The following is a 14951-nucleotide window of genomic DNA, read 5'->3' as shown; positions in this document are numbered from 1 at the left end:
TTGTATCGTCTGCTGCTGCTGCTGTATTGCTGCTGCCTGCTGCTGTTGCTGCTGTACTCTGCTGTTGCAGCCGGCTGCTGCTGCTGCTGTTGTTGTATCTGCTGCTGCTGCTGCTGTTGTTGTATCTGCTGCTGCTGCTGCTGTATCTGCTGCTGCTGCTGCTGTTGCTGCTGTATCTGCTGTTGCTGTTGTATCTGTAGCTGTTGCTGTGTCGATAGAGAATTATCTGCAGTTCCCAATCTAAGGCTATTCATGTTCTCCTGGACGTGCTGCTGAAGGGAGTCTGCAGAGGGTGTGGGGCTGTACAGCACAGAGTTAAGCTGCTGTTGGGCTACAGCTGCCTCCAAAACCTGCTGGAGCGTGGTGTTACCTCCAGCTTGTAGCTCTCTTACTGCCCTCTCCAGCTGTGCCACCCCTTCCTGCGGGAACAGGGGAACCTGTGGCTGTTGTGTCTGGGGCTGAGAGGGAGTTGCTATCTGGGGCATGGCCACAACTACAACCCCACCACTATTATTAGAACTCTCAGGAGCCAAGCTATCCTGAGGGTCTCTGAGGAATTGCTGAGGGACTTCGGGTGTCACAGGAGGGATTGTAGTATCTCCCGACACTGGGAAGGAGGTTGTGGGGGCGATGTCTTGCTTCTGTATAGTGCTTAAAGACTCCAGGCTAGGGAAGACAGGGGGCGCCTGTGGAAGCTCCACGTCTTCGGGTTGTAGCGGCATTGGGCTCTGAAAGGACTCTCCACCTGGATGAGGACTAGAGCTGAGCTCCAGGGTCTGCTGCACTGAGACGAGAGGGTCAGGGGTGGGCTAGGAAAACAGATGAAACAAAAATGTTACCAACTGCAATTCTGAAATAATTCTGGTTCCTCTTTCTTCAGAATGAATGGTATCTTACCTTGAAGACGTCTGTGGGCGGTGGATTGCTCGACACTTCCATTGGTGTGTCCTCTTGTCGTTTGGAAGGCTGACTAGCACAGTCAGTTCTCTCAGAAGATAAAGATTTGATCTGGCCGTCAAATATACACGTCTTGACCAGTGAGGGTCCCTCTGTTTTTACTGTCCGGATATTTGAGTTATCAGCTGAGGGTAAAATTGGAAACACAGGATAAATGTTATCTGAAGTCTATACCTTGAGTGTATTGTGATTTAAGTTTATGTGATCATTAACGAATTCTGGATTATAGAAATATTGAAACCTTTCACTTAAATGCATCTGCTCTAACTGAAAACAGTGGATTTATACATTTGTTATGATTTGGCGCTATACAAATAAAAATTTGATTACATTTTTTTCCTCATATAACATGGTCACAGTATGTTAAAGTTGTGATTATCAGATTAGCCATAATCATAAAGCCCTAAATACACCTTTTACCAAATGAGAATATCCTCTTGTGGGCTCAAAATTCTGAACTAGGTGACCTCTGTACTTGAACTATCAGCTGTACCTGAGTCTGGAGTGTAGGTGAAGCTCTGGGCGTCATGTGATCTACCAGCATTGGTCATCACAAAGATTCCCACAGAAACGGGGGAAGTGATTGACTGGTTGTGGAACGGAGGGACTGTCACTATCAAATGGTTCTGAAAAACAGATTCACAACGGAAATCACAAAAATCTCACGAAGAGATGATCAATCAATGATTAACGACAGCAGGGAAGTTTTACACAGTAGCTTATATTATTAAAGGAGAAACAGAAGATTATAAACAACAGTTCAGTTGCATTTACCTGATGGAAAAGGTCCATGTCAATCTTTGCCTCAGCTTGCCAGGAATTATCATCTACAAATAAAACAACAAATATCAGAGGTTTACACACAGAAACCCATATCCACACAAATTAGATACAAGGACAACACTGACACCATTGACAACATTAAGCTGGCTAAAGCACCTGCAATGTTCTCTTGAAAAATAACTTTGGTTCCTTTGAGGAAGTTCTTTCCAATTATGAAAACTTCATCTCCTCCTCTCACTGAGCAGCTGTGAAGACTCTTCTTCAGGATCTCTGGCACTCCTGCTGGCTGGGCTGGAGAATGACAGAAGTCAAAGAATCAAAACTCACATGACATCCGGGCTAGTTTTTACCAGAGGGCATGTGGAAGACTGAAACAAAAAGAGAGAAATTGCTATGGCCTGATGAAACTAAAACATCTATGGCCATCATACTAAATGCTTTATTTAACAAAAGCCAGGCACCACAAATCACTGGAAACACTATTCCCCAGCATTTAGCTTCATGATGCCTTGTGGTGCCTGTAGCTTAAAGGCTAAAATATACTCCCAAACAGATGCATAGACGGACAGCTGCGGACACCAAGGCCATGCAGTACTTCTGTTTATACTACTCTCTGCTTGCTTCTTCTTTCAGTTCATGTTGTGCCTGAACTACTCACTGCAGAGGATGGGTGATGAAGGGACCTGTAGAGTAAGTACAGATCCATCAGGTTGGGGAATGCCAACTCTGAAGGCCAGTCTGGCGCGAGTGCTCTTCTTCTTGGACCCTGCCACACCTATACGGGCCTCCACATCTGCATTACGCAGCTTCAAAATTCCTACACAGTCCACCCTGTATAAACAACACAGGATTGTTGTTGATTGCCTTGGATTGAGAATACATGACAAGCACAGTTAGTACTTCTTAAACATCAGTGTGTAAAAATTTAACTGATCCCAAATTATCCCCAAAACGCCATAACCCCTTACGCAAGTGTCATGTCATTGCTGGGCTCCAGTGGGATCTCAATAACAGTGGTGCCCTCTATGTCCACTTCCTTGCAGGCAGTGGTGTTGCGTCCCGTCACTCTGCACGCCTGGTAGAAACCGTGAGGTTTTATTCTGCCTGCATCGTTCGCTACGAACACCTGTAGCACAACTGGTTCACTCACACCCTCCAACTGGGGACAAAAGAAGGAAAAAACTAAGATATTGTGTACAAATAACTTGACCTTTACTAAAAAATAGAAAAACATAACACTACTAAAGAATAATGTTGTTTGATGCCCAAAGCATACCAGTCATAGAGTAATAAGAAATGTATAAAAAGTAAAGGTTTCTTGCTAAAGCAACCGAGTGCCACAAAAAATGGCTTAACCCTTTTTTGCCTTATTACTGAATTAAGGGCAGGTGCTATTTCCTCACTTCCCTGCCCAGAAGTATCAATAACAGGTAAGGATCCTTTATCTGTTTGCTCTGTTAAACTTGTATATGTTGTAAATTTGTTAAAATATTATGTGCCATGTTGAAGTATATCAAATTACCCATTTGAAAATAAAGGTTTGAAGTAGCTAATGTGCTCATGGGTATTGATGAGTGAATGCTTCAGATGTGTCTGAAATGGTATGAGCATTCATATGTGGTGAACAGTACTCAGAGCTTCTTTTTGCCTTATTTAGTCAATCTGAATGAAGGTGTATTTCCTGTGTCAAGAAGCGGTCAGTGGCTTTCTTTGTCCAACCTTGACAGTGGGGAATCCCTGCTGTGTGCGGTCTTTGACAGACCCTCTGCTGCCTTCTGTCAGATAGCGAGCTCTGTGCTGAGTCTCTGGCTGCACCAGGATCTTTAGCTCCTTCCCATCACTCCTCTGGGGGAACTGAGTAGACAGTGACCCACCTTTTACTGCAGTCCCTGACTCAAGAGAGCTGCAGGGCAACAAAAATCACATGACATTAATATGACTTCAAGAAATTCTATTACCCCAAAAACTAAATTAAATGACCGTTTCTGTATTCCTGGACAGATACTCTGTGAAAATGCTGGCAGAATGTGCACTGGAACAGAGTCACCCCACCTGGCTATGGGACTGGTCTTGTCTGTGCCCAGCTGGGATAGGACAAAGTGAGGGGCCTTGGCACTGTCAGCATCAAACACATCCATGCTGTCCTCCAGAGGAGCAGGCTTGGGGCCAGGCCGCTGACGAGGGGTGCGTTTTCTAGACTTGCGCGGCACCTCTGTGTTGTCGTTGTAGGAGATGGAGCTGATCAAGCTGAAGTTGGAGACGGAGTCATCAGCCCACATGCTGCTGCTATGCTCAGAGTCTGGACCTGGTGGACCAGCTACAGTAGGCTCCTCTTGGCAAGACATCTGGCTGTCATCAAATAGATCCTCAGGTGGCGGGGATATGCTCAACACAGGCCTCCGTTTTGATGGGGTGTTCTGAAGCTGCTGGACTCCCAGCCCTGACAACACTCCTGACCCTATGTCTCCTGTCGCAGTGTTTGCTCCACTGTTGCCTCTGCTGGGGGCAGATACAGCACCTTCCATACTTTGCATCTCTGAAGCTCCAGCTCCATCCCCTCCGGTGGAGTGGAGATGCTGGGGAACCTTGAGATGGTCTGAGGATGAGGTAGAGGAGCCAGTGGATGGGACTCCCATGGCCAGGGAGGAAGAGGCAGAGGGGCTGGAGGTGGAGGATGTGGCATCTGTAGTAGTATATACAGATAAATAAGTAAGTACAGATGTTCAGCACAGAGCAGGCTAGCAGTCCCATTCAAGCAGCTGAATTTGTGCATGATTTGTATTGATTTCCCCTCTTCCCAACTCTAATTTCAACAGACTATTGTGGGTTATGTGCTCTCACTGTGCATGCGAGAGCTGTCAAGCATTGATCAAATATTCTGAAGTTAAAGTTGAGAAGGGTACTATAGGTCCCACAATGTTTTGATTCCTACAAAACCTCTCTCAATTAAAATCAATGTGACAAAACTGACATGCTTTGTTTACAAAAACAAAAGCAAGCTACAAATTGTTACATACACATTGCCAGAAAGAAACATAACAAAATCTGGTCAAACTTTTCTTGTACAGCCAAATTTGCAAGCTGGTAATGTGGCGCCAAATTAAATTTGCCAGGGTTACAGTACAGTTGGTGCAATGTGCATTCAGTAGTAAACAGTAGTTTGCGCATGCCAATTGGAAGATTTGGTTGGGACTGAGCGTAGCCATGGAGACAGAATAAACAAGCCTCTGACCTATGGAGCAGTGAACTGCAGACCATTTTATATGCAGACACTCCCTGCCTCAGAGGGAACTTCCTGCAATAAAAACGAGACAGCCAATGAGCAACAAGAGAGCTGATCATTCAAGATTCAACTTCTGTCAATCAGTAAATTGGATGAGTTAATACACTGAAGGAAGGAGTAACTTTTGAAGTTGATCATTTATAGACACTTTGAAGCATGTGTATTTGGTTAATGATGATCTGAAGGACATTACAGTAGTCATGCTTTTGATCAGCACTGCTTAAGGCCAGCTGGGTCAGACAGGATAGTTAAAAGGTAGCATTAACAAAAGCGCTCTCTTCCAACATGACTGTTGATCAGTTAGTTTGCTGTCTAGATGAAACTCAAGACTAGAATCCTTCACAGTTTTAGCTGATATTGGCTGCCCTGAACCATGATCCAAGATCAGACTATATTCCTTTGGTTTGCAAAATGATATTTAAAAAAGACAGTCCAACCATTGTTAGGGGCAACTTCACTGTTTCATGAAGAGACAGAACCATCATAATTTCTGAGAATGTCGCTTTGAAAGTTGCTTTGAAACATGGAAGTAGATTAATCCTGTAGCCTATTGTTGTATGAGTATGTAAAAGAGTATGTTTCAGTGACAAATGTGCATAGGCTGTTTCTGCATTAGGCACTTGTTAAGGCATTTAAAACAAAAACCTAACAATACTGTCACCTTCAGAGAGAAAGTGTTAACACACAGACACTGGGATGTCATATAATGTCATAACATGAGGGATGTCTGAGATGATTGGTTAAGCCAAAGGACAATAGTGGATCAGCAGCACTGGTTATGATGCATGGGTTTTTGCTGCATCTCTAAAGCTGGAGAACTTACATATATTTCTAGAGGCCTAAAAAGCAGAGTGAAAAAAACAAACATTAAAGCACAAGCAGGGTAAAGTGCTACTGAAAAAAAAAAGAATGAAATGAGAAAGAACAAGCTATGTTAGCATGCTGATAATGCAAACTCAACAGTACTTTGAGCTGTTAGTCAGAGCTTTACAGGAAAAGAGGACTGTGTATGACCCTTATTACATAGGCACTATTTCTGCCACTTGCATAGTATAGATTAGTTAGATATTAACTGAATTAGAAGCTGGTCTAAAACAAAATTTTAAATACATCTGTTTTTAATCAATTAGTTTTATTAAGTGAAGAGCTGCAGGCACTTATTGCAGCTGCTGTGAATATCAAAAAGGCCCAACACACAGAGCCAAGGTAAGCAATGCCTCTTCCCATGCTGCTAGGATTATAAGAGAAGATGTTTGTCCCACAAACATCTAAATTATTAAACAGGGTAACCTAACTGACACAATGACACATCAGGTATCCACTAATGGTGGTTTCTTTAATACAGCACAATAATGGAAAATTTGAAAATCCCAAAATATATTTAAATACATCTTGAGTCCAACTGTTAAAATCTGCTTTAACACTCTGCCCCCTACCCTCAGATGGCACTACCATAGCCTTGTGGAACGAGCAAAAATCCCTGATATACCCGAGTGAAATCTAATGTGACTGTGCCTCGTCTTGCCTGCAGCATTAAAATACCTTAGTATTACCTTAGTAATCTCAAATATTAATTGTCTCATAAATTGGTGAAAGGGTGAAGTTGCCCCCAGACACTGATACAAGGCCATGTTAGTTTCTTCTCCCCCTACTGTTTTGGGTAACAGTTTGGGCAAGGGGAAACTGATCCCAGATCATGGTTTTCATGGACTGAGCAGGTAGCTCACCTGAGGCCAAGGCTGCAGAGGGGGGAGGTCCCGCCTCTCCCCCACTCTTCTGGCTCATGGTGGCTGGGTCTGTCTGGGTGGACGACGGCTGGAGCTGGAGCTCTTTGGGGAGGAGGTCATATACCGACTCTGTCATAAAGGATGAGCAGGAGAAGATAAATTAGGTTCGGAAAAACATAAATCAAATGTATTGTTTGTTACAGCACCAAGTAACTAGAAAAGGTTGTCCTCTTCTGGTAGGTTCGAGTTCAGCAGTTCTGCCTTAAATCTGTTCAGAAATGGAGCCAACTGGAATACAAAAAACCTTTATGGTAAAATGACTCAAAGAGGTTAAAACAATATCTGCTTTTGCTGTCAGTTAACTTAAGATAGTTAACAAGTTGAACATCAAGCGTACATTAATATGTACTCAAGGGTTCCATATCAAACAGACTGAAGCAGAAGATGCAGTACCACTAATAACAGCAAGATGCTGGTTTAAAAAAAATGAACTGAACTAAATTCAACTTATCTTCTGAAATAGTCAATGTATTTTCATCACAAAATGTAACGGTGTTAATAGTTGATTTCACTGCTGTTGATGAAATCCTGGTGGTAATAGCAAAACTACTCCCCTCACCCACATATGCAAAAAAAAATAAAAGTCTGCCGTCAACACTGACACAACACAGGCTATCTTATGATAAACTAAATTAGCTTTCCATGCAGTTTAGTGTAATAAGACCCACTGAGACATTCCTGGATATTTGATGGTAAGAGGTTTCCTAGAAGACTATAACCAACCACAGCAGCTACAGTGGAGTAAACCACATTTGATGGCAGATAAACACATGATTAGGTAGTCTGGTTGCTAAGAAACAGCGATCCATCAACACCCTGACATGGATATTTCAGCTGTGCATCGGCAGCTCCCAGCATGTGTAGTAGTCATCTGATACTCGGCTATGACTTGGCACCAGCACAATGGTAAAACTGACAGGACACATGATCTCGCACTTCTGTGACGTGAAGGAGTGACTGTTGGAGGAGTGACAACACAAAGTCACCAGAGTTCACACAAAGATCTACACAGTGCTCTAGTACACAGAAAGGCAAACATTAAAGCATTGAGATGGAGGCTGTCTAATGCTTATCCAGAGTGAATCCCTCAAAGATACAATAAAACTTGTTTTTCCATCTAAAGGACTTGAAGATGTAGCCTGCAGCAAATCCCATTACAGCAGAGCTGAGTGGCATTGGGTTTGCTGTGCCAAAGTAACAAAAAATTACATTTGTCCTGAGCAGCTTTCTTTCCAAATAAAGAGTTGTGATAATTCACAGATCTTGTTGTGAACAGTGTCCTGTGCAGACAGAAAAGTAAAAAGCGTCTCTCGGTGAAACAGTTCGCAGTGAGATCTGTAGACTATTGTCAATAATGTCATTTTGAGTGAACTTTCACTTTAACAGTGTTTACACAACTTTGAAAATAGGATACCAAACAAGAGATCTAAATAAACCCAGATGAAAACAGCCCAAATAATGACCTTTAATGTGCTCTTGGAGCAAACAGCAAAGTGTGCATAATCCTCACTAGAGCCCTCCATCTGTGTCTGTTGTGCTTTGTTCATGGTGTGAAAATAGAGTCTTTGTGCATGGCTGTATTACAGATTGACTGGCAACCCAACATGACCTCAGTCTTGACTACTGGCCCTTTCACAAAGGAGATGTGTACATGATGTGTGTTCAACCCGCCTGGAACCTATTCATATGCAAAGGACAGCATTCACATATGAACGAATGTCATCACCTTTCACACACTAACACGACATGTAGTGCAGTAGTGGCCCACTGCATACATACTTCTGCTAAAAAATGGAAATATGTTACATAATGAAGACAACAGATATGGCTGTTCACCAAGCTGGGCATCTTCACAAGCCAGGGGGTCGGGGGGAAGGCGGGGGGAGTCGGGGTCACAAAGCCAGGTTGGAAGACATGCATCGTAATGCATGTCTGAATAGGACATAAGTTACTCACTCTCCCCGGGTACTTGCAGGTCACAGAGCAAAGCAGCACAAACAGAAATATACAATTGAGATTTTATTTACAATACAATTCTGTAACACATTTTAACAGTCTGTAGTTTCTGCTTACACATATTTCCATTATGCTCTTAACGGGACCATTTTGTAAGAATTCACAGCCGAGCAGATAAGTCTGAATTTTGCACCATATGAAAATATGAGATCCACAAGGACAAGTCATACAGAAACAGGATATGCTATGTAGTGGACTCAATGATCAATCTATAGATCCTGTTAGAGAAAACATTACACCTTTATTTTGGAATTCCTTTGGCACGTCTCTGTCGCCGTTTCCATCCAAGCGCAGCTCATTCTTAAACATTCAAACAGTAACTGTACAGTATGCTACCGTTTTCATTTCATTTTTTATGAAGGTGTAACAACGCTTCCGGAGGTTTAACTCGTCCTCAGCTGAGTTTCCAACATGAGATTTTATCTCTGGTCTGGTTCCTGGTTTCTTTCAACGAATGAATACAGATTGACATGTAACTTATTGATTGGACCGTTTTGGTGATTGTCATCCTGCCTCATTAGCAATTAAATTGTAATCACTAACAAAAGTTTATGTAGCACTTTAATGTTTTCTGGTGTCACAAAGATTATTTCTTTACTAGTATGCAAATCAACTGCATGTTAGGAAAAATGACATACAGACAGGACTAAAAGTAGGCATAATTATTCAGGAATTATTACTGTGGGATCGATCACACCAACCCAAACGAACTGCACTAATAAGGAAAACACACCAGGGTCCGTTTTAACCAAACAGGTTGAGTGTGAAAGAATCCTAAAAGAGTGCCTGTGACTAAAAGTGAATATTCCTGACAGTAAAAAGTGTTGTAGGCCTTAGTTAACTCTTAATTAGTCGTTCATAAAGCAGGTCGAGAGTTTCAGGTGTAAGTTATAACTTATGGTAGGGCTGTGCTGCTGCTAGGAGCGACCAAAAGTTAATCTTAGCCACAGCAACAATACTCCGTTGTTTAAATATCCCAGCAGGTATTAACTGTGAGTCAGAAAAAGCATAATAACTTTATTGTTTGCCTTGTGGTTGGGGAGGTTGTGACCAACCAGGCAGTGAGGGTGAGGGATATTTTTTTCTTCTGTTTCACATAGACAACCCTGTTGGGCTGCGGGGAACTGTCTGTTTTAACTCTCCTCCCTCCTCTACCCAACTATTGCCATTCAAACCCGTTACTGACTGCTCATATATATTTGTGACTATCAAGACAGCAGTTACACTCAGCTATCCCGGTTGTCATGTAACTGATGATGTTATATCGGCATACAGTATCTACTCCTATCTATCGTAGGCTTCTGAATTGAATTTGTATAGTGAGGTAAGCTAATAATCTAAAAAAGGAGATTGTTTTTAACATACTGACAGGAAACATGCGCTAATTTATAAAGCCCTTCACGGGTAGTAAGGTTGCTTTTCAGTCTAGTGGTGTAGGAGGTTCTCCAAACTGAAAATCAGGGAAGTAACACTGAAAGCTTTACACTCCTAAAATACCTACCTAAAATGTTCTACTTCATAGTTTTAGCTTGTTTAAAATATTCTCAGCAATCCCACTAATAGGAAACCTGCCCAAATGGATGAATGTTACCAGATGAAGGGCATTTTATAGCGTCAGTATGGGGAGGGGGACTATTTAAGTCAATGAGAGAGATTACTTTGATTGTCTGCCATCTGTCAGTGTGTTTGTTTACATGTGCACTGATACGTTTAGTGTAGTTACATATAACATTTAGTTTAAATCTATTATATAATATAATCAGTGCAAGCACAAATTGATTACCGTGCATTGTTGCTCAATCATTCTGGGTTATTTGTGTATGTAAATGCAAAATCTGCATTTCATTCTGTGTTTTGAATTTACTTGCGCCCGACTGCCCATGTACTGACAGGATGCAAAACCATATTTGTATATACAAACTGTGGCGTGTCTTGTGGGGTGGAAACTTAAAGAGGAAAGAATTAAAGAAGATCAATACTTTTGGTAACACACCCTCCTGAGTATAAACAAATGTGTGTTTTATTGTATTAATTGTTGTAAAACAGCTGTACACAGAATGGACAACGATCACAGTAATACGCAGGAAGAATCAGACGGTTTGATGCTCACTTTTGGTACTTGATGGTTTTTGATATTCCATTCTACCGTCACATTACGTTTGGGACAAGAACATTGTTGAGTTTCGATACAAAGCTCTATTTATCATCAACATTTAACACTATGAAAGTCCTTTTTTTCTTTTCTTCTCTTATTTTGTGGACAGAATAATTTCTCTAGGGTTGCACACGTCCTCGCAGTACACAACAGACTAAACACATTATATAATTTGTGGTTACTGGAGAAATGACTTTCCTGTGAACTATGTAAACATGTTAATCAAACTGTTTGATTGTCAAGGAAAAGATACAGAAAATTAGTTTACAAGAGAAAATAAAAGGTTACTATTGACTCAGGTAAATCTCGTTTGAAGAGTTACATTTTCCACTGCCCCAACAAGCACAGTGGACACTGATAATGTTCAGGGAATGGCTTTTGATGTTGGGCTCCATTAGCTTTTATAGAAGTCAGATGACATCTGTACAAGTTTATGTGCACAGCTCTGCAAGCTCGTCAGAGCAGAGTATGCCCAAAAAAGTAGGCTGCAACACTCTAGCCAGCCAGGGGGCGGACTGACTTTAACCTACACTTAGAACAATTAAATTACCTCATCTCATAGTTATGCATGGCTCACATTACACATGCCTCAAAAGGTTTTGCCAAATGGCAAGGCCACTAGTCCATTTTTATTCTTTGCAGCTGGCTTGGGGCTAAGATGGGGGATGACAGATGAATAGACAATTCACGAGGGCGATGTTTTTGTTGCAAATGAAAAAATATGCAGACCAAGAATGTATCTCAGTGCCCAATAATGGCTGCTTTAATTACACTCTTGAACACATAACGATATGCTCAAGCCAGTGCACAGACAGAGGAGCTACTCACTGCACTCAAACCACAAAGAATGCCATTTTTGGCTATTTATACCATCTCTGTTTACCTTGAAACTGAATTATACTAGCAAGAAATGGCTGGATACTCTATTTGGTTCTCCATGTGCCTGTTTATGTAGATGAATAAACCAGATGGGTGGTTTCAACTTAAGATATAACCCAGTTACAACCATGTACTTTACATTTCCCCCCAGAGATACAGTAATTCATGGCATATGTATTTTTGACCTTTCTCAAGTCAACCTATCCTGAATGAACCACTGGCTTGGTGCAGTGAATACACAATCACAAACATCCAGACGTGGATGTGTCAATAAAAATAAAAGTTACGAGGCAGCAAGCTTTTAAAGCATTATTACCAAGGCGGACTTTCAATCCTTCTCATATGTCTCAGGTGACTGTAAACAGAGCCTAATGGATGCATCCAACTCCGTTCAAGCACAATGAAATAGAACAGAACAAAAACTAATTCAGATTTCATGTTCACAATGATGAATTCGCAGGGTGGTTCTCACATTGTACAAACATTCATGACACAACAAAAGGCTTGTTCTGGAGCTGAGAAAACAAGCCCTAATGCGATGATTCACAAATATTTTCTTACTTACCGCAAGAGATATCTACCCATGCGGATAGTTTTATTTATCCAGCCTTTGGTACGCTCATTTCATAGTTACCGTATCTGGTGTCCAACACAATGGAAGTGAATGGAGTTTCATTTTTGGGGCTCACAGATTTGACAAACTACCTCAAATCACAGCATCTGTCCAGAAGTCCGCTTTTGTTTGGACAATCCACAAATTGCACTGTGAACAATTTTGGAACTACTTTCTCCTGAAGAAGTTATCCCAAAGAAAAGTGTTCACTAACTGTTTCCAGTGAAGTATCTATACAAATTAACACCTATTGTGCACTAAATTGTTATTTAGTGGTCAGACCAAACCTAGATGGAGCTGCGATGCATGTCCTGTGTGGCTGTCGCACTCAAAGGAATCTAAATCGCACAAACTGATGCCACAGCTCAAGTTTCTCACACTGATGCAAGACTTTTTTCCTCTGCTGACTGAGACTGAGACTTTTTGGATTATTCATTAATCTAAACGAAAACACTTTAAAGAGAGAGCAGGATAAGATAATCACATTACATTTAGGAAAATAAAATATGAATGATGTCCAACAGAAACCCTTACAGGTCCAGTATGAAACATTTAGGAGAATCCACTGGCAGAATGGGAATATACTATTCATAGGAATGTTTGCATTCATTTATAAACACCTGAAAATAAGATGTGTTGTGTTTTTATTACCTTAGAATGGGAAGTGTTTCTACAGTAGCCCAGAATGGACAAACGCTGGCACTAGATAGGACCTTTCATGGTTTTTATGGCCACTGTAGTTTCTCCTACACACTTAGAAGGTATTCAAATCAAAACTTGGGATGCAGTAGGAATATTTACGTAATAAAATCAGAATAACAGAATTAATTAATTCGGGACTGAGTCATGAGGTTCCCAGCCATAAAGTCTTGTAGCCAGACTGAGTAGGTGTTTAGAATTTCCTTTCGATGTATATTTTAAACACAATGCCATAAAAAGATCTGTCATGAGTGGCCATTATGTAACTAATAATGTGGTCTGAACATTTCTTTTGTAATATAATAATATGTTTGACTGCATTGCATTCAGACCCCCTTTGTGATTCACATTGACACATAGAAACATAGCATTAAAATCATTACTTTCAGTTAGCGTTGGAAGATATACAAATCCTAGAGATGCATCTGCTAAAAGATAAATAATTATAATAATTATTTCTATCACTATTTACTTTCCACTCTAAAGAGAGTCCAATAGGTCACTATTAAAGGTTCACGTTTGGCTCATTTTGAGCCAAAAAAAACCACGACCAGCCAAACCCAACATGGCCAGCTGACCCCTCTCTGACTTACAGTAGGTGAGGTCAGCCACTATATCTTTGATGAGCATGTCTGCCAACTTGACCCCAATGTGAGCACACACACACCAGAGATATAAATAAACAGTCACCATGTGATACAGTGACCATATGGCAGGCTCAACTGACAATTTCAGGGTCACAGAGCAACGCTTTCTGCTAACTCATGAGCACCCTATACATATCAGCCAGTATGGGTGGGCAATCAGGACAAAAAATAATAGCATTAACTATCTAAAGGCCCAGCGTGTAACCTTTATGAGGATCTATTGGAAGAATATGGAATATAATCTTAATAGGTTTTCATTCGCCAGTCGTACAGTAAACTAAAAAATAACAATAATTGTGTTTTCGTTACCTTCGAATGAGCCGCTGCCTACAGTTGCCCAGAAAGGGCAAACCAAATACCGGCTGTAGACAGGATCGGCCTTCTACGACAACCATAGTTTCTCCTACACACTTGGATTGGGAGGGTGAGGCAAGGGGGTTGTAATCTGCACCTACACCCCTAGATGATACACAGTGATCCTTTAATTGCAATCACACTCTAAAATTCTCAATTTTGAAGCCACATGAAGTAACTTGCTCAATCAGCATCTCCATCGAGTCGGCTGCATCGGACCCACTGGTCAATGAGGTTAAGTGACGTTTAGATAAAAAAACAGGTAAGAGGACATTAAATACAGCAATCTCTGACTGAAGAGATGATCACTAATGATCAAAAATATGGACTACATCTAAGAACAGGGGGTAGAATAACACAGGAAGCCCTGCTATCCATCAGCGCCCCAGCAAAACGCAGAGACCCATGCAGCTCAAATTACCCCTTTTAAGAGCAGTACGAAACATACAGGACTTATGAATAAGCAATAGTATGATCGCTGCTGCCAGTGTTGAGTGGCAGATTCACAGACACAACATTTCTTTACATGTGTGAAGTTATTAGAGGTGTTAACGGAGGAAATTAACCTGCAAAGTGCTGCTGAACGCCTGCACAGCTCCTGTAATGCAGCAACACCCCCCATAATAACAACATAACAGTCGACTGTAATAAGCTTTGTAAAGGCGTCAGACAGAAATATTATTGTTTACTTTCTGCATTCAGCTTAGAGTTTATTGTTTATCTTATACTGTATTTTTTCCCTCTTTTTTCCTCTCTCTTATTTTCTATACAAGTGTTT

The 14951-nt window shown here is 41.2% G+C and overlaps 1 protein-coding gene across 1 annotated transcript in view; it reads right to left on the bottom strand.

Moving 5' to 3' along the window:
• The window catches only part of LOC118330417 (nuclear factor of activated T-cells 5-like), a 22312-nt gene that overhangs the window by 6300 nt on the left and 1061 nt on the right, over nucleotides 1-14951 (bottom strand). The window contains exons 2-11 of the mRNA XM_035664927.1: nucleotides 6751-6879; nucleotides 3793-4423; nucleotides 3460-3643; nucleotides 2709-2899; nucleotides 2399-2571; nucleotides 1897-2031; nucleotides 1732-1784; nucleotides 1451-1583; nucleotides 898-1082; nucleotides 121-809 (exon numbers count right to left, since the gene is read on the bottom strand). Of these exons, the coding sequence (XP_035520820.1) occupies nucleotides 121-809; nucleotides 898-1082; nucleotides 1451-1583; nucleotides 1732-1784; nucleotides 1897-2031; nucleotides 2399-2571; nucleotides 2709-2899; nucleotides 3460-3643; nucleotides 3793-4423; nucleotides 6751-6879 (2503 nt within the window). The remainder of the gene's footprint in view (nucleotides 1-120; nucleotides 810-897; nucleotides 1083-1450; nucleotides 1584-1731; nucleotides 1785-1896; nucleotides 2032-2398; nucleotides 2572-2708; nucleotides 2900-3459; nucleotides 3644-3792; nucleotides 4424-6750; nucleotides 6880-14951) is intronic.

The sequence above is a fragment of the Morone saxatilis genome, unplaced genomic scaffold (assembly GCF_004916995.1).
Source record: "Morone saxatilis isolate NCDOM2014 unplaced genomic scaffold, NCSU_SB_2.0 Contig2, whole genome shotgun sequence".
Classification (NCBI taxonomy): domain Eukaryota; kingdom Metazoa; phylum Chordata; class Actinopteri; family Moronidae; genus Morone; species Morone saxatilis.
The sequence above is the reverse complement of the archived record's forward strand: the minus strand, read 5'-3'. Positions and strand labels throughout refer to the sequence as shown.